Below are 20,342 nucleotides of genomic sequence, written 5' to 3'. Positions count from 1 at the left end.
CTCTGAACATTTTTCTGAATGAACTCTCCCACCTCCTCCGTTTGGGGAAGAGGAGCCTTCCTGACCCTTGTGTAATCTTTGTGTTTAATCAACCTAGACAAAGGATCCAGGACTCACCATTCTGTTTGCCATTAGTACCCTACTACATATAAACAAATATACCTGTACACACACAAGAAATATAAACTGATGACAATTTGTCAGCACTGCAGAGGAGCAGAGACTACAATTCCATGTCTCTCAAAGATGTCTGATGAGACCACAGTTTCACACAACAATACAGATACTTCAGGTGAAGATTTTCCTGAGCTGTTGTGCCATTTTATTCCTAACAAAGAGGCTCCTCTCCATGAAGGTTTGGTTTCTTCTATTTACTTCTCTCATCTATTCTTGCCTTTTCTGGAGGCAAGCTACACTGTTTATTTGAATTACATTATATTAAAGCCTTCTTGCCACATGAACATCTTGTGGGAAAATGAAGGGAAACTGATCTCTGTGCCTGAGTGCTGCCCAGAGGACGTGCCAAAGGAAAGCGCTTCAGTTCTCTTTGTTGCTCAAAACCCAAAGATACTTAACAGATACCCTGGTAAAAACCAGTAGTGAGCCAATGGAGATATTTCCAAGGGGATTTGGGGCACACAGGGGCATTTTACAGAGAGGTTGGCCATTCCACAACGTCGCACTGTCTGCAGCGTCCATCGGTGTCGGGGGCTCTGATGCTCTATGACACTGCACAACTCTTTGCTCATTTGAGCCTAGCAGCCCCATAAAAAGGTTAGAACTTGCAGACAAAGGACTCTGGAGGATGGAATTAAAACTGCTGACGAAGATAGCCAATCTGGAGCACAGCAGGAGGGAGAGGTGTTGGGGGAATCTGCAGTGGAGGGAGGTGTGAGATCTGCTCCAAGGCGAGGAAGCGAAGGTGGGAGGAGTGCTGAAGATCCAGGTTGGTATATTGGGATAACGTGTTGGGAGGTGAAAAGGGCTGGTTCTGCGACAGGAGAAACTCGATCACGAGGGCTCTAGACTCTGAAACACCATGAAAATCAGAGCTAAAACAAGACCTCTGGCCTCTCTGGGTTCCTGAAGGCCTGTCTGTGTGAAGAATTGTGCATAAATATATAGTTGCTTTCCCACCTTCATCCTCCCTCTTCTCCTCTAGTTCTATTCTTTGCTGAAAGGAATACAGTTTATATGGACTTTCTAGACACTGACACTTCCAGTTTCTGTGATTATTTCTGTCACAGTCCACAGGCTTGGAGGCAAAGGTGGAAAAAAGGGCTTTGGCTAAAGGCTGGATAACCAGTGTGCAGAGTCAGCTTGATCTGAATACTAACAGGTGCCTGGCAGCTACTAATAAAAAGGATATTGCAGAAACAAATTCCTTTTACATGTGTTACTAATAAAAAAAAAAAGCCTATAAAAGACAAAAGCAAATTATTTGTTCCTTAAAGTGAAGACCAGGACTAACAGATCCTGAAAGGGCTCCTGAAAACATCCATGATATCTGATGGAAGGATTAAGGGCCCTTAATCCTTCCTGCTATGGTCCAGTTGACAAGGTGGTGATCAGTAAAAGGTTGGACCTGATGATCTTGGAGGGTTTTTCCAATGTAAATGATTCTGTGATCCTGTGAAGGGTGGGATAATTTGCGGAACAATAAAAATGGAAGCAAATTAAGCCTTGAGGAACTGATTGCCATTTTTCAGCCACAAGCCTGCTTACATTTTTAATACCAATACAACTGATATACGATGAGTCAAGTTGCATCACTGATCAGAAGGAATCACTGGGTTGGTTCTTTCCTGTATCAATACTTTTCTGATTTATTTAAGCTTGAGAGCAGGCTAAATCATGGCTATGTCACATATCCAGCTGCCATATAATATGTCTCCTGAGGGATCTCCAGTGACCTGATTTTAATCAAAGGCACAGATGATTATCTGCTTTAAATAAAGTGCTTTGCACTTGAGCTCCTACTGCCTCGTTATACTTCAGAACAGCTTCAGCTCCCCCAGGGCCAACATCCCTCCCCTTGTGACAGGCAAAAACTGTGATGTGAACTTGACTTTTCCGGTCCCTCTGAGAGGCTCTGCACTTCCACAGAGCTCCCCATGGCACCCATTTAGCTGGGAACTGGGGGAAAGTGCTGCTTCTAAAGACTGAAGAGATGGCTTGTCTTGATCAAACAGCCTTCCCTCTTCTCCAGAGATCCCAGCCTACAAAAACATCAGCAGAGAATGAGTCTGGTTCAGTGGAGGATGCACGAGGAAGCCACGAGACAGGAAACCCTGGAGGCTCTAACTAAGAATGACATTCTTATTCAGAACTCAGGAATCACCATCCTTTAAGAGACACTGGGAATATGCTCCAACTTTACTGCATCTGATGTTGAAGTCAAGAGTCACACCCTGAGGTACAAGCTAGTCCATTACAAAATAGCTACTGATGCAGCCCCAGAATCACTGAGCCATTAATCACATTTAGTTTTCTATCATCTCTAGCTTCTACACTGATTTTCTCTCTGTAATTAGGTAGAAATCTCAATGCTCCAAAACCACACACATGTCCCTGCTACCCAAATACCTGCAACTCACACAGTGACATGGATGCAGTTCAACCAACACTGCTTACAAGAAGAACTGCAAAAATGTCACAACCTCACACACAACAGATTTACCAAGTTTTTACGTACAATTTTCTGTACAGACCAGCTAACCTTCAACTGAAAAATCACAAACTTTACAAATCTAATGCACACAGACAAATATCTGTATAAAAATGGGACAAATAAACAAAAACAACAGTGAAAGAACATGAAACAGACAAAAGCCAAGACAACAATAAATCCTTTTACACGGACTGAATAGGAGCATTTTATCAGTGTGAATGGAACCCACGCTTCGGATAATGGACCATTATCAGTGTGATTTACTATGACAAGATCAGTGATCTAATGGTTTGAACGTGGAGGATATGTACAGGGAGTTTCGTATCTTTAAACGGCAAACTCATCAAAGCACGTCCTACCTTCCACCGCCCTTTTGAAGAACACTTTGCAGCTGCCACATGTCAGAACCCCGTAATGGCACCCGGAGGCCTCGTCGGAGCACACCAGACAGAGCTTGGGAGGTGGTCCCGTAGTAGCTGAGGTTGTGGATGGAGAGGAGCTTACATCTGATCTTATTCCAGGGCTGAAACAAAGCAGAAAAACACTTCATTTAGATCTGTGGGATAGAGGCAAACACAACGTTGGTACCTGCAGAAATGGCTTGCCCTCGCCTTCCAGCGGGACAGTTCTGCACACAAAGTGCACCAGACTCTTGAATGAGTTAAACAAAAAATTCTGTAAAACCTAAGAAAACTGTATGGATTTTTCATGGCCTATTTGGCTGGGTCAAGACTCCTTCCCTTACACATTTCTGAAGCCAAGTTTCTTGCACAATTATCCCAGCCTTTAAAATTGACTCTTAAAACGCGTTCTTACTCCATCTTGTTTCCATTACTGTCGCATTCCCCGCAATCTGCACAAGGGCTCCGCTTCCAGCACCATCACCGAGTTTTCTACAGGGATCCTGTTATGCAAGAAGCTGTGCAAGTTGGGCCATATACTGATAAATATTCATAGTAACAAGTGATCACTTCACCACAGCAGTTTAGGAGAAGAACATATATACATTCCTAACATCAGGACCTGGTTTTCCAATGTAAACACACAGCCCAGCTAAAAACGAAGGGTTAGTTCGTTAAGAAAAAAAATAAATTCCTGTTAGAACAACAAACAGTCCATCGTAATCACCCTGGAGCTGCTCCTAATCCTCAGGGCTGAGCCAGCAGTGCTGGGCCAGAGTTCAGAGGTTGATCTTATTGAGCTACAGCCCCAGCCACAGCACTCCCTGCTGTGGAGTGCTGTGGAGGCTGCCCCACACCTCCTGTAAGGCCCAGCTTCTTGAGTTTATCCACCTCAACATGAGGAAGAATTTCTTTCCATGGAGGGTGGCAAAGCCCCAGAACAGCTGCCCAGGAAGGGGTGGAGTCTCCCTTTCTGGAGACATTCCAAACCCACCTGGACACATTCCTGTGTCACCTGCCCCAGGTGACCCTGCCTTGGCAGGGCTGTTGGTCTGGATGGTCTCCAGAGGTCCCTTCCAACCCCAACCATTCTGTGATTATGTGATTTCCAACAGAGTTTTAAACTCCTAAAATGCAATTTCTGTACCGTCTGCTTCACTTAAAATGCTTTTCACAGAAAATCCTGTTCCCCAGGGTTCCAGCCACTCTCCAGATGAAGCTAGAAAAATGACACTTTTTTAAAGACTTTGGTGCCTTTGCTTGGAAACTCTCCAGACCATCCACGTTCCCCAGTGTGGGCTTAACATTTGTATGTGGGCTAGCTTTTGCATGGAAAATTCCTTTACCTCTCCTCAAAAAAGTCTGACCAGATTTGGTCACACATTTCAAACTCCCCCCCCCCACCCCGTTCTCAAATGTTCACACAAACCTTAAATTCCAGCCCAAATTAGAACATCTCGACACCTGGGAGTCTCTGCTTTTGAACTGGTCCATATGTCCCATCCCCACAGTACCTGAGAAATGGCCCTCTAGCAATTCAAAGGACTTTGCCATCGTGTTTGTTCTTTCCAAGAGGGATTTAGGCAATAAAAAGGAGCAGGAATGCTCCCACTCAAATACAGAGGGATCAAAGTCAAACCAGAATAAATGTGTCAATGAAGTCCTCACTTCGAAAAAAACGGAACCAGAGGGCAGAGAAAAGTGAAAATTACTTGGGTTAGGGGAAAAAATGAGAGAACACAGGCAGGCAAAGACGTAGGATACATGTAGATCCCCCTAAAAAGTGTGTCTGAGCTAGGAGAGGAGCTGAGCTGTATCTCAGCCACAGTAGAGGGCTGAGCAGAAAAGAAAACACTGGACAGGGGCACTGCAACAGCTCCAACACGCTAGAAGAACAGTGGGAAGAGCAGAGCAGAAAAAGGGTGGTGGAAAGGCCTCAACAGGCAAGGCCAGCAGTGGGAATGAAGGAGAATGAGTAAGCCTTGAGGAAAAAGGGAAGAAAAAGGCCCCTCTTTTCCCAAAGGAAAGAATGTTTCTTTCCAGAACTTGGAATGGAGCTCAAATCTGTCACATTGCTCCTCTGCATTCAGAAAATATTTGTGGAATGCTGCAGCACTTCTCTATTACTCTACCAAGAGGCTGACAACCACCATCAGCATGTCTGTCAGCTCACTGATGGACTGTATCCCTGTTTATGAGCCATGGGATGGCGTTGCTGGGTTTTCCAATTAATTTCTCTTCTTTTAAAGAACAGAAAGGTCTAATAAAACCCTATGGTTGCACAATCCAGCCCTCAGCATCCAAGCAATGGTGGAATGTAATTCAACCCAGTTCCCTCTATTTGATGTCCTTACAAACATGCATCTTTAATTACACGCTCATCCTGATTTGTACCCAGCACGTCTGCCTTCCTCAAGTGCAGAGACCTCTAGGAATGAACACTGTAAGCATGGAGGTTTCCTTACTTTCATGTGATACATATATTACTTTCTCTTTCTTTTTTTTTTTTTTTTTTCCAGCTTACTGATCCATTTGGAAAAAAGAACTGAATTGTTTCTTCACTTTGTAGAGTCTTATGCAAAAAATCCCAACTAAAAAACCCCAGCACCTACCCCAAAACCAAACAACCCCCCTCCCACAATCAATAATCCCTGGCCAGTCAAGAGCTACTCTAAGATGCCTTATTTTCTCTTAAGTTTTAGGCCCAGTCACTCCTTTTCTTATTTCAGACTAAGTATTGAAGTATAGGCTGGGAGCCTGTAAGTTTAAATAAGGAATATAACTTGAGAACTTTGCTTCATTAAAATGATTAAAAGCAGAATAAGATCGAAACATCTTTCTATGTATAATTTTGAAGACAGCTAATTTAGATACAAAAATAAAACCCTTTATACCTCTCAAGTTTCTGACAAAAGCATTTTTAAGGAAACATTCATCAGCTGTCAGGGAAACCATGGCAGTGCCAAACATATTCCAATGAAACTTTTCAATCACCTTTAATTTTTAAACAGGGCTCATTTTCTGTACCAGCACCACAGAAAGTGTAATATGAGAAAGAAAACAGATGATATGACTTAGAAAACTAAAAATAAATTATTACATTGATTAATAAAGCAGTAGCCAGCAATCTAATCCAGGCTCCTGGCATATCTTCCCAGCCTGGCTGTATCAGATAAGGGCAATATTTGCTAACTGTGTGGAGAACTGCCAGCCACCAACAGCCCCTAGTTGTAAAACACAACCAGGAGGGATTATCATGCACAAGGGCTCCTGCAAGAGTCACAACTAAGCAGACTGATGTTTAATACGAATATTTTACTAATAAAGTTATATGCAGTAAAAGACAACCAACCACTTCCTAAGGAAGAGGTAAGACAGGGGAATTACACTCTGAGATAATATAATAATAGAAAAGCTACCTTGCAGTATTTGCAGAAACGGTTTTAAATGCAACAAAAATCTACTAAACTATCAGCCTTATCAAAATAATAAAAAAAAAAAAGTCAAGCATGATAGATGAGAGAGGGGAAAAACCTCCAAATTTTAAGGGTTCCAAATTTGCAAAAACTTTGACGAAATTTTATTTTGAGAGGCAAGGTGTTACTTGTTACGTGGGTTCCATTACCACGTACTTTCAAAACTATTTATATATAATCTGATTTTATTTATTTGTATAGATATAGTTATCATTTCCAGTCAAGGAAACATATGGGGGCAAAATGGAAAGCCTTAACGAAGTCGGTAAAATGGAAAACCTTAATGAAGAGGGTAAAATGGAAAACCTTAACGAAGATGCAGCCCCAGTAACGAGCTCTGCAGAAATCAAGCTGTTTAACTAAAGCCATTTCAGTGTTAATCATTCACCAGAGACTTTCAAACCCAGCTCAAGGGTCAAACTGCACTAAAGCCGGGTGTGGCAACGTTTATGGTGGTGGGAGGTTTTCCTGTCTTGGGGTCTCCATTCCCACAGGTCCCTTGTCCTCCCGCATGGGACGGTCCCGGGGCCGGGCAAGTCGGACACTCCAGCACCTCAGTCCCTGGCCAGGCTGTGACAGCCAAGAGAACAGGGACAGGGACCACCACACTCCCTTCCTGCTATGTTGCATTATTAAAATGAAAGTCCCAGAACCACTGAAGTTTCAAGATTAGGTTTAAATTAGATGTTGGGAAGAAACTCTTCCCTGTGAGGGTGGTGAGGCTCTGGCACAGGTTGCCCAGAAAAACTGTGGCTGCCCCATCCCTGGAAGTGTCCAAGGCCAGGTTTGATGGGGCTTGGAACAACGTGGTCCAATAGAAGGGGTCCCTGATCATGGCAGGGGGTGGAACAGGATAAGCTTTAAGTCCCTTCTATCCCAAACCATTCTGGGATTCCATGATTCTATGGGAAACAACTCTAGCAAGATAATGACGAGATGAACACTTTCAGGAACAAAATTACTGGTCATTTACAGTCTAGAACATGCAACTCTTTTACCACCACATGAAAGCTTGGAATAATCAGCCTGGATCACGTTTTGCCCAAAATGTGCCATGCCCGAGCACAGTTCTGGTGAAGACTAGGTAGTGTCTTCTTAAAAATGTGAATTAAATTTGCACCAACAGCAAATTATGCATGTGCAATAGAAAGAGAACTTGGTTAAAAACTCTGCATTTAAGGAAAATGGCTGCAAGCTGCAGAGTAAGAGCAGCAGCAGCTCAGGAAATCTGGGGGCTGTCAGTCAAAAAGGAGCCATCAGCTTAGCAATTGTCACCCTTAACAAAAAGAAGTTATGGGGAAATGCATCATGGAAGGGTTTTTCAGAGTTACAGACTACTAAAAGATTCCCCAGTGCCGTTATAAATTACAAACCCAGAACATCTGCAACTGGCTCCTACACACCTGTAAGAAAATGCTGCTCATGCCCAAGTGCCAGCTCCAAGGAAAACAATGAATAGAGCACGTCTAGGATGGGCAGAAACAGCTCAGAATTTTACTATGTTTATTCTGACTAGGCTTTTGATGGGACTATTCATTTCACTCCTGTTTCTACTCCAGTGTTTCAAATCTCTGAGTTTCCTTCATTCCTGATACACCCAGACCCCAAAACACGGCCCACTGCACATGCTGGCTCTGCAGCACAACTCACCTCAGGAGTGAACACACTCTTAACAAGGCAGTTACTTATCGGTGTAAGTGGTATCACTGAACTAAGAGTAAAGAAACCATTTTCAATGTCATTGCCAGCTGGGCCTCCTCCTTATCTTCCAGCAATGAGAACAATGTAAACACTCGGCTGCAGACACCAACTGATTTTTTGAATTGCTTATTTATTTCTTCATTAACTAGAAAAACTATTAATTATTATTCGTACCCACTCAGGCAGGAAAGTAGTTTTCAGTTTAAGCAGGAAAAAATTTTAAACCAAGGCTGTTGACACTAGACTTGTCATGACTATTAAACCAGAAGTGTGTTTGCCAATTGAAAATAATTCCAGAAATTCATTTTGCTGAGAAACTGAATCACTGGTTTCTTCTGTCTCTTTCAATGCTCTTATTTCAGTTTAAAGAGACTGAAAATTGGTAAGAACCCCCGTTTTCCTCCCAGGCTGCCTGTGAGCTGTGCAGACACAGAGCCAGACCCTGGTATGGCCAAGTGCCACTGAGGGGACACACAGGGACTGTCAGAAGCATTTAACACGTGGTCATGGACCCCAAGCCAAAGCGTCTTGGGGTGCTGACTGCACTCAGCACCCATAACCCCACCCTCCAAACAACTTCCTTACAGACCCACCTATTCTTCAGATTTCTCTCCTGTTTCATATTTAAAACAGAGACCGGATTGCTTTGGTAGGAGTGCTGGTCTCAATGACAAACACGTCCTCAATGATGCCATAATAAACTAAAAATCTACTCTGGATTACAGTATTTAACCAAAGCCTGTGAATAAAATCCCCCAGCACTCCTGGTCTCCAGCCGCTCTGAGAGCCAGGACGATTAACACCGTTTCCTTTATCACACACCCAGATAAACACTGTATTAAAAAAATCCCTGATAAGCCAGGAAACCAGATTTTGAACTAACGGTCTCATCTTGTGCAACATGTCTATGACACGGCCAAGATAAGGCCAACATGAGACGTGTCACTTTGGAAGGCCATGGCCAAATTTCCTTCGTTGCTGGAGATAGAAAAGCACTTGTTGTGCAGTTGGTGGGGCAGGTACTCTTGTGCCTCCTCTTGACACCATCAGGGTAAATGATCCTGCCAGCGAAGTATTGGGATTTTAACTCACAGAAGAAATTAAAATATGAAACATTCCTAAAGCAGCAAAGTCTCAGAATTACCCTCCAATTGCACAACGCACATTTTATCATCCCTTCATACAACGAAAACTGTAGGACTCATGGTTCTGTACGGTCACCTCGAACACCAACACAGTTCTGCTTATGTTTCCAACAGCACGGGTACATCCTAACAAGGACCTTGACCAAAGTATCCACACTGAGTTCAGGACAAAAAAGTGACTTCCGTTCACAAAATGGCTTTACATCTATCGTTTATGTAGGATTTTATGTATAAAAATACACTTACTATTGAAAAACAAAATGAATTGAAATTATCATGTCAAACCAGTCACACCTTGGCACTGGTGGGGTTTGATCCCTGCACAATCCAGAGGTCTTAAGCACCTGTACTGCAAATCTAAGCTCTGCTCTCCTTATGTATATGAATAAATTTAATCAGAAAACCCAGCACACACAGGCTCTGAATGCACAGGAAGTCCTGCCTTCCCCTCGCCAGTCCTGAGCCAAAGCCTCCACTCCCAAGGGCTCTCGGGAAGCTCTCGGGAGCACGGGCATCACATCAGGCTGGGGGTGCTGGAGAAGGGGCACACACACTCCCAGGACAGGAATGCTGGACACACACAGACCCCAAAACGTGATGCCTGACACCATGGCCTCTCTGGAGAGGCACAGACAGCAATTCCCTTAGTTTAGTGGTGCTTCAGTGCCAAACACATGTTGTTGGGAACAGGCTTCCCAGGAGCCAGTGTCTGCCCTGCTCAGCACAGGCCGCAGGGACTGTCATTCCGAGCACTGCCAGCTCATTTCTCATCAATCAATACTCTATTAAATAAAAATAAACAGCGAGAGGGCAGGCAAGTACCAACAGCACGGAATGAGAACTGAAATTTGTGGCGATTCCCAACACAGCGCATGGAGCAAACCCACCGTGGGACACAGCGCGGCTCCCCACGGCCACTGGCCGCTTCCATCTCTCTCCAAGCCTGCACGACACCTATTCCCAAACCTGCCGAGGACACACAGGTGACTCAGAGTTCTCTGGAAGCAGCACAGCAGTGCCAGGCGGGCCCGGAGGAGCCGCTGGCAGCTCCAGAGCCATCGGCACCAAGGGCCCGCCATGAAATGGCGTCCGCTCCCATCTTGGAGCTGCTCAGGAGGAGAGCGGAGCACGAACAGAGCGACGCGACGCCTTGTTCCCGTTTGGATACTCTCCAGAACGTAAAGGTTTCAAGGGCACAGGCAAAGCTTTCTTGGAATGGATAAATGGTAATTGATGTTGCAGCTGCAACCTCAGCCAGAACTCCTGGGATTTCAAATGTACTACAGACCTAAAGCATTTATGGCCAGAATATGATAATTAAATTATGTGTTCTAAACTTTTATATTTATTACAGTGCTCCAATAAATCAGCCAAAAAGTCTTACCTTCAAGGGTAGAATTCATTTCTATACGAATCAAGTCAAACATATTTTTCCAAAGCTTTGTGTTGTGTTTCTTTTTAAATTTCATTGTGCACTCTTGCTTCCCTAAATAAAGAGGTAGCAAAAATAGAGCCAGACAGAAGCCAGCACCCTTATACTTAAATAAAAACTTTACATAGGAATATGGAATAAAATCATCCTGGGTCTTCCAAATTCTTTATGTTTTGCTGGATGACAATCTATACATATTTACAGGCAGGCTATGAATCTTCTAAAACCTGCCCTTCAAGAGCTCAATCCTGCAGACACATCCCACTCCCTGTGCACAGGTACACACTCGGTGCTCACAGACTGAGGTGCACCTGAACTAAGATGGTTGGAAGACTAATGCACTCTGTAGAATAAAGTGCAAACATCTTGAGTAGAATTAGATTTTTTTTATTATTATTTTAAGCGCACGCCATGAAACAGTCCCGTCCACTCAGTCTGTGAATGCAGAATGAGGAGCAGCTGAGGGAGCTGGGGGGGCTCAGTCTGGAGAAAAGGAGGCTCAGGAGGGACCTTCTCACTCTCTGCAACTCCCTGACAGGAGGGGGGAGCCAGGTGGGGGTCAGGCTCTGCTCCCAGGGAACAAGGGACAGGACGACAGGAAACGGCCTCAAGCTGCACCAGAGGAGGTTCAGGTTGGACATCAGGAGGAATTTCTTCATGGAAAGGGTTGCAGGCATTGGAAGGGGCTGCCCAGAGAGGTGATGGAGTCGCTGTCCCTGGAGGTGTTCAAGGAACAACTGGACATGGCTCTCAGTGCTCTGGTCCGGTTGACAAAGTGGTGATTGGTCTTCCAGCCTCAGTGATTCTGTGATTTCTGTTTTGGATCTCAGCAGCCCCAGAGGTGTGTTTTACATTTATGACACTGTCTTGGAAGCAGTTTCTTAGTTTTCTGAACTAACCAAGAGCCAATATACCCTTCAAAACTTTACTGTCTTAACACAGGCCCTTTAACACACTAATTCCACATGCCAAACACTGAACTCAGCAGCAGCAGAACCCCTGCACCGAGATGTTCTGTGGTTATTAGAACAGACCCACGAGCTCAGACCAGCCACAGCATTTTGGCTCATCCTACATAGTCAGCATATATCGGAAAAGGATCTGACCCCTTAACTCCAACACACATTAATGTTGTACCAGAGGAACTGAACTTAAAATATTTAACAGGACTTGTTCCATTAATGACCTCAGTGTTAGCCATGTGCAGTGCTTGTGTCAATCACAGGACTGTGTGCAGCCAAAATGATGCTGCTGGAAAGGAGGAGAGACATCTGGAAAGCTGATTCTAACGTACATGGAAAAATATTAATGGCACTGAAAGAAAGGCAGTAAAAGATTAAACTAAACTGCAATAGAAACATATAATCACAGAAGGATTTGGGCTGGAAGGGACCTTAAAGATAATCTCATTCCACCCCCTGCCATGGGCAGGGACACCTTCCACTATCCCACATTGCTCCAAGCCCCATCCAACCTGGCCTTGAACACTTCCAGGGATGGGGTAGCCACAGCTTCTCTGGGCAACCAGTGGAGGACCTCACCACCCTCACAGGGGAGAATTTCTTCCCAATATCCCATCTAACCCTGCCATCTGGCAGTTGGAAGCCATTCCCCCTTGTCCTGTCACTCCAGGTCCTTGTCTCCAGCTCTCTTGGAGCCTCCTTAGGCACAGGAAGGGGCTCCAAGGTCTCCCTGGAACCTTCTCTTCTCCACCCTGAACAGCCCCAAAGCTGCAGGATAATCCTTCCATAGTCAAATAAATAGTCACAAAGCTATAAATAAATTTAGACTGGTAACTAGAAAATTCATTTCTGCTATTCTGAAAAAAAAACCACAATAAAATTGAAACTCTTCTGCTTCCAGTAGAACCCTCTAACAGAGGTCCAGACACGGATTTTTATGAATTTTACACACAGACTTACCCACCAGTTTGTGCTTTTAGCAGCACTGCAGAGCTAATTTCTGCTTTACAATAAGAACAACAAAAAGAATTAAACAAAGACATTAAAAGCAATACAACTCAATAAACACAAATAAAAGAGCATAAATAAAACCTTAACTCTGAGGAGGAAGAAGAAGAGGAGAAAGGAAAGATGAAGAGAGGGCAAGAGAAGCAGAAAGGAATGTTTCTTCCTTAATTCCTTCTCCAGCCCTTCCAGGAAGTCCTGCTCAGAGGGGAATTTATACTGAAGAAACTGAAGCTGGTGAATTCCTCAGTGCACAAACCCCATTTCCTCGTCTCCAGGTGAGCCTTGCACAACATGCCCTCATGGTTTTTGTCAATGACAAACATACATCTACACATGGAGCAGTTTATTATGGAATATTAACCAGCATGTTGCACCCTGGGCTCTGCTTCAGTGGAAATCTATGGAGAAGAGGGACAGGGACACATGCCAATTTTAGGTTTTGGCCTCAGTCCATTTGGTGCAGGTCCAGGATGACTTGGTTGACTGTTGAGTCATAGGTTGGTTCAATTGACATTATTTTACATTTGACTGGTTATTGTTCTTTAAACTTTGAACAGGAGTCCAGAAGCTCAAAAAACACCAATGAACCAAAAGAAAGAGGCCAAACCAGAGTTTAAACAATGTTCTCAAGCAAGAAAAATACTCTCCTTAAATGACATTTGCTTTTAGCAGAGGCAGCTAAAAAACCAAAACCTATCTCACAGTAAAAAATCTCTGTTATATTCCCAATGTCTGTAGAAAGGAAAAGCAAACTTTTTCCCCTCCAAAATAAATCAATCGCTGAATGAGGATTTTAACAGTGACATATTCCTGAAAGTTTGGATGGTCAATGTGCACACTGGTCACTCGCTTCAGCCAGTGCTCAACCTAAAACTGAAAATGAAAAATGTAAACCCCAGAAGTTACTGTTTTGGTCCTGAAGACAGACTTCTGTTTGGGAGAAGAGATGCCCATAAATACTCCTGGTGTATGTTTTAAAAACACAGGTGTGTTTCACATGGATGTGACCTGAAATGAACTCACACAGGCGCTCCGCATTTACCAATGGGAGTAGTAATGGTTCATTCCTGTTGGTTTCAATTTGACTCACTGTTTTTCCATTCTGTTCTACCCCAATTTCAGGTGTGTTTTCAGTATGCTCTGATCCCCTGTGAGGGAAATTCAACATTATATCCACTTATTTTCAGCAAACTCATGAGCAGCTAAAGACATAAGCTGAGGAGGAGCCTGAGCTGGCTTTAATGAGAGCAGAGCAGTGGGAAGGGAGATTGGGCTTTTGCTACAATAATCCAGCGAGGAGGGAATCAGCTCTCGTGACAGCTTTCAAGAGCACGAAAAACAAACAAGAAACGATACAATCATCATATCTTGGGTACTTTGCTGGAAGACAAAAATACTTCTGACGACTTTGAGATCTTAGTCACAGAGGATGACGACTGCAGTATGTTCTCAGCACCAAAGGCCCAAATTGAGGTCCAGCACCAACTCATGTGGATTATGTTCCCCACTTAGTCATCAGCAGCATCACTTGAAAGCGTAGATTCTTTTTTACCACCTTAGAGAAGGAACAGGAACGTTTGCAGGAAAGAAAAGGAGGAAATTCGAAATTCCTGGCGACTTAAAAATCAGAAAGTTGCTAACGGGCAAGCACGGTGATGGCTCAGGCCCCTGAGGGAAAGGCCAAGGCCTCCCCCCGCAAACGCTACCAAAACGTTTTTCTTCATGATTCACATTTCCTTTCAGCGCATTTTATCCTTCATATCCAGATCTCTGTGTGCACACAACAGAGCTTAAAACCAAGCAAACCTGTCTAAAAGGCATTTCCCAAACTCTTATAACCACTTTTAACACCCTTCAGAACACCCTTTCACTTCATTTTAACTGGCCTCTGACACAGTGGATGATGCAAAGAACAAACACGAAACCACTCTTCCCCACATGAACAGGAAGAAAAGCATGTCATGAGTTTGTTTATTGACACAATATCAAGCACCTAAACTTGGTGTAATATTCTCAGGAGGTCACACAAGGAATAGCACCGCAGACCTGTATGACGTGTATATTGTATGTAATTTCCATGGCACTTTCAAGTCAACTTTATTGAATGATCTAGTAGAGGGCTGTAATTACTTTTGTCAACACTGTTAAGCAATTACAGATACAATTTCTGCTATAACATGCACACACTGTAGGTTATTACCTGCTTTTATTTCCACTTGGCAACCATGTCACACACGCGAGACTATAAAAATGTTTCACCACATCCCTCCTGTTGCACACGCCCGGACTTTACAAGCAATTCTTGCCTTGGTGGTTTGGGTTTTTTTATGGTTTGTTTGGTTTTTTGTTTTTGTCTTTTTTTTTCCTCCAAGATACTTCTAGCTCTTGCCTTCTTTCACTCTCTTGGGTTTCTCACATTATTTCACCCATTTTCCTCCATAATCTTCCTCTCCCCCTCCCTGTCAGCTGAAGGAAGCTCTATTCCTTCCTCACTGAACCCCACACCATTTCCTGGCCACATTGTTCATCTCTGCCTCTTTGTGTATTTTCTCTTCCTGAGCAGCGCTGGAAACCCCTCCCAATTAAACTCCATCTGTAAACTTCATTAATGGGCTGTTTACCTCTCTCACACAACCCTCAGGACAGTAATAGTCAGACAATCCTCGAGTCCTATACATCAACCTCCACTCCATCCCTCTCCTCCCAGAGCACCTCGTGTGTCTTTGGGGCTGCACTTACTGCAAGTGTCAAACAGTGGGAATTCCATCATTCTTTCAGAAAAGAATTAAAAACTTCCCTGCTGGGAAACTCTCTTTTCTTCTCCTGAATTTCAATATTCTTCACAACTAGCTGCACTCTTAGAAAGCTCCTGATGGCCATGACAGATATTTTACAACTCCTCACTATCCACCATTATCTTCCACTGACAATTTGGTCAACTCAGATTTGCCACAGTGGAAGAGGCCCTGGTATCTCGAATAGAACATTTTAACCATGGTCATTGGCCAAGATTTACTCAGCGTAGTATGAGATGTATATTACATCCACAGCTGCAGTAAGTTTTTAAGTCATTCCTATTCAGTTTAGAGACTCTGCTCCAGGCTGTAAGAGAACAGGTGTGGCATTAGTTTTCCTGATGAAGCCAAACAATATAAAGACACAAAAACCCGCTTCTTGAGCTGCAGCTACAAAGAATTTCAAAGCACAGACAGTGCTATGGGTACCTGAAAATAGCATGCCAGAGACAAAATCTGGCAAAGCTAAAAATGCAGGATAGGGAGATTAAAAAAAAAAAAAAAAAAAAAAAGGTTTATCTGCCAATTCCTTCAACTAGTCAGATGATCAGTCAATTCATCCATCAGTCAAATCCTACCTTTTAAAAATATTAACATAAAGCCAAGGAGCAAAAAAAGATCCAATTCAGTCGGACATTACTGCGAAGACCCCACTGTGGTACACATCGTTTTCCTCAGTCCCAGCTTTACAATCAGCTTTTTCAGCAGCAAGTACCACAGAAACAAACCAAAGCAGCACTGAAACTCCCAGAGTGCAGACCCCGTACAGGCATAATCATACACACAGAACAAGCTTTTCACTCCAAATAAGAGAAGCTTAGTGAAGCTTCAGAGGAATTAACCCAGTAACGAAACACCTTTAGGAAATGGGAAAGTGGCTAATCTTTCCTTATTTCAACAGTAGTTCAGACCAAAGCATCATGTGAGATTCCAAACATGTCAACACAAACAGGGCTCTGAAAGCAGAGGACACAGGACCAGCCTGGCTCCTCCAGCACTGTGCTCCCAGTCCAGCTTCTCAAAAGCCTCTGCTAAGGTACAGTCAACTCAGGAGTACTTTTAAGCTGCAGTAAAAAGGGTATGATCAAGGCCTTGCAGTATTTCCAGGCTGCACTAAAATCTGTCAGATTATTTCTTAACTGCTCTTATGTCACTTACATGTTCCATCTGAGAAACATTAAACAAAGGTCACACCGACAAACACAACATTTGCAACAGGAACAAACCCTGCACTGATTGCACACTTAACTCTTTGTGTGAGGAAAGCCCTGCTTAAACCTGCAGATAAACACTTGTTTGGAGAGGGATTCATCCAGGTTTGTGAATGCATGTGCAGGACCACTGGTGGTACCCACTGGGGTGTGAGATGGGGTTCTGCTGTGCTGGTCCTTCCCCTGAGAAAAGGAGCCCACAGGGCTGCTCTTTTCACCTTGCCTGGGGAAGCCTCCTCCATCTAATCTACTCGTGACTATGCAATACAGGATCTGGCTGAGAGCAATATCTGGATCATACAGGATGGACACAGTCGTAATGTTTCAGTGCTCCAGATATCCAATTTTGAAAATACAACTGAGAGTATCAACAAATTAGCCACCATCACAGAAAAGGAAAAATCAAAATAACTGATATCTAACACATCCTAAGAATAATATGTGTGAAAAAAGATATGTAAATTTAGGGTCAGACTTACTATCCAAATTCATTCCACCCAACTTCAGGAACCAAAAGAGGTACTACACAGGCAGTACAGAGAGACACTGAACAGCAAAGAACAATCCCAGACTATTTCTCCTTGCTACTGCTTCATGCAGAAAATTAAACTTTGGATAATTATGCTCTTGACTTTGAGACCTCAGCACACCTGAATTTAGATGAGATTACCAAGACCTGAATATAAATTATACTGAAACTGATAGGAAGGAATATCTCAAGTTCTGTATTTTCTTATTCCTGATGGTGAACACATCATCATTAATACAGCTTTTCCTATCGGTACTATAGATTTCCCTGTTAACCCCTATTCTGTATGCACAGCCTAAGAACTGATTCTCCAAGATGTGACCTATTGTCACTTCCCAGTGGCTTCTAAAGCTGTGGACACTGAGGACTCCCTGGTTTCAGAAGAAAACCCAAGCAAGCACCATGAGAGAAATACAGTAACTGTCTCTGACAACACAACAGTAACAAACCCACCGAATTCCATTATTTATGCCACTTCTCTGCATTTCGGAAACTGTGGTGCTTCAAAAAGCTTGGAACAGTCACAGTTTAAGCCATTTGTCCCCTGCAATAATCCATAAAGAAGTAACAAATCAAGCCAAAGGGCTGTAGTTTTTCATCTCGGTTGTAGCCAGCGCGGGTGAGGCCAACGCCGGAGATAAGCCGGCCGGCCTTTCCAAGGAGACAATGATAAGTGTTTTCTTGGATTGCTTATTCTTGCAATTTTAATCATGAATCCTGCAGCATCTGGCACTTTTTCCTTTAGCTTCGCTTAAGGCCTGACAATTAGGAGAATCTCTCTTTTCTCAGAAAATCTGTTCTGGGTTGAGAAATGCACAGGGTTAAAGAAGAAAAGCAGCACTTCTGACTCAGAAAATAGCGTTAAACTGCTCCACAAAGAAAAGAAAAAGAAAACAACGGTGGTTTCAAGCCCAGCTGCTTCCAAGCTCGGTATGTGGAGTGTTCAGCCTGGAGAAAAGGAGGCTCAGGGGGGACCTTCTCGCTCTCTACAACTCCCTCACAGGAGAGGGGAGCCAGGTGGGGGTCGGGCTCTGCTCCCAGGGAACAAGGGACAGGACAAGAGGAAATGGCCTCAAGCTCTGCCAGGGGAGGTCCAGGTTGGACATCAGGAGGAATTTCTTCATGGAAAAGGCAGTCAAGTACTGGAAGGAGCTGCCCAGGGAGGTGGTGGAGTCCCCATCCCTGGAGGTGTTCAAGGAATGACTGGATGTAGCACTCAGTGCTTTGGTCTGGGTGACAAGGTGGGGATTGGTCACAGGTTGGACTCAATGGTCCTGGAGGTCTTTTCCAATCTCAATAATTCCAGGATTCTATGATCTGCACAACTGTTTCTTGAAGGCTTCTAAGCCAAGCTCAAAAGCTTCCTTCCAAATTGCCCAAGCCCCAATATCTGAGGAGCTCTTTCCCTAATTTTAATGTTTAGGCCAGGAGAGTGATTTAATTGGAGAAAAAAAAATGTTTTAGTATTTGAAAGGAAATGACCTACTAAATCTCATGATCAAACTGAGCTTCAAACCATGACATGGTAGTGTTTTCAAGCTTTAAAAGCAAAACTTGAAATATTTAAAGGACTTTGATGAAGGAGGAAACAAATTCCATGGCTCAGTCCTAACACCAGGTGAGAAATCCTGGCTCCAGAAAGACGGAGAACACCATTAATGGGCTGTCAGAGGTTAATCACCAGCCCTGGGGGACGTACCTGTGGCTGTGTCCACCTGCACACACCCTACACATACAGGCACGTCTTTTCTAAATATTCTGGCTATTATGGGAATATAACATGCTCAGATGCCTGAAGCTGTACAGGGTTTGCACATGGCACAGCCTGACAAAGGACTAATTACAGCCTTAACTGCAGCCAGTAATGAGTGTGCTCAGCTTCAGTTTTCTTCTCCCCAAACCTCTCAAGACACGGAATAAACCCATGGTTACTGCTCTCCTGCTGCAGCACCAGCTCCTTCCTTATCCTACATCGAGAGCCACCTGAGAGCACTGCAAAGTCAGAAATACCCACATTCATTCCTTTCAGACTGACTTTTTCTGTTCAACATTTTTTAATAACACCACCAAGTAAAAAACAGCATTTTACAAATATCACAGGGGCTGTCATTTACAGAAACCAAGGCCTTGAGATCAGAGAAACCACCAAATAATCTTAACATGATCGGGGAGATAGGAAATGGACTTCATATGCTTTAAAGTGTTCCAAATGGAAAATTAATAATGGAGAAAAGCATTTAAAATACTCAAAACCAGTTTCTACTAAGCATTATTGCTTCCAAAACAGCCTTTAAATTCAATCCTGAATTACAATGTGAAAAGAAAGTTTTCACACACTTTTTAAAGGCGAGCTCCCTCACACTCTTCCTGCGTAAGATAAGCATTTTATTTCACACTTATTGGAGGTAGCTGGAAAAGAAGGTGGCTCCTACTACCAGTCTTCACTCTTCTAAAAACCTCCACTACTTTGATTCCCAAGATACAGAATGTTGAGTCTCTTCCTTAGACTTTCTCAAGCCTTGCAAGAGGCTTGAGAAAATTTCCCCCTCACCACTGTCACAGCGAGCACAACTGGCGGGGTGTGGAGGCAGCTCCTTCACCCCCAAGGAGGCAAAACCAGCCCAGTAGTTGCCAGAAGTGCAACTGCTATTACAAAACAGCATTGCAGGGACAAAGAATCTTCTTTTAAACAGGGACAAATTAAGCTGGAAATATTGTTCTGTAGAAGAAGTAAATTAACCCCAAGAATACTTGCACTGCTGTTTCAATTGCATTGCCAAGGCACCCTCTGATTTTTGACCTCAAACTAGAGGCCAAGAACAGAGATTATATCTAAGAGTACTATTTAAGAAACAATTACTGTAAAGTTCCTTGTAAAAGCAGATTAACATTCAGTGATAAATTTCTTGGTATGTGTAGCACTTGGTGAAATGAGGCCATCAAGCAAACAGATTCACAGAATCACTGAGGATGGAAAAGACCTCTGAGATCACCGAGTCCAACCTGTGATC

At 43.5% G+C, this 20,342-nt stretch overlaps 1 protein-coding gene across 1 annotated transcript in view; it reads right to left on the bottom strand.

Annotated features, from left to right (window-relative positions):
• The window catches only part of NR3C1 (nuclear receptor subfamily 3 group C member 1), a 63,040-nt gene that overhangs the window by 20,884 nt on the left and 21,814 nt on the right, over positions 1-20,342 (bottom strand). The window contains 1 exon segment of the mRNA XM_050312253.1: positions 3,031-3,194. Coding sequence (XP_050168210.1) covers positions 3,031-3,194 — 164 coding nt within the window.

The sequence above is a fragment of the Myiozetetes cayanensis genome, unplaced genomic scaffold (assembly GCF_022539395.1).
Source record: "Myiozetetes cayanensis isolate MyiCay16 unplaced genomic scaffold, myiCay2020 scf17, whole genome shotgun sequence".
NCBI lineage: Eukaryota > Metazoa > Chordata > Aves > Passeriformes > Tyrannidae > Myiozetetes > Myiozetetes cayanensis.
The sequence above is the reverse complement of the archived record's forward strand: the minus strand, read 5'-3'. Positions and strand labels throughout refer to the sequence as shown.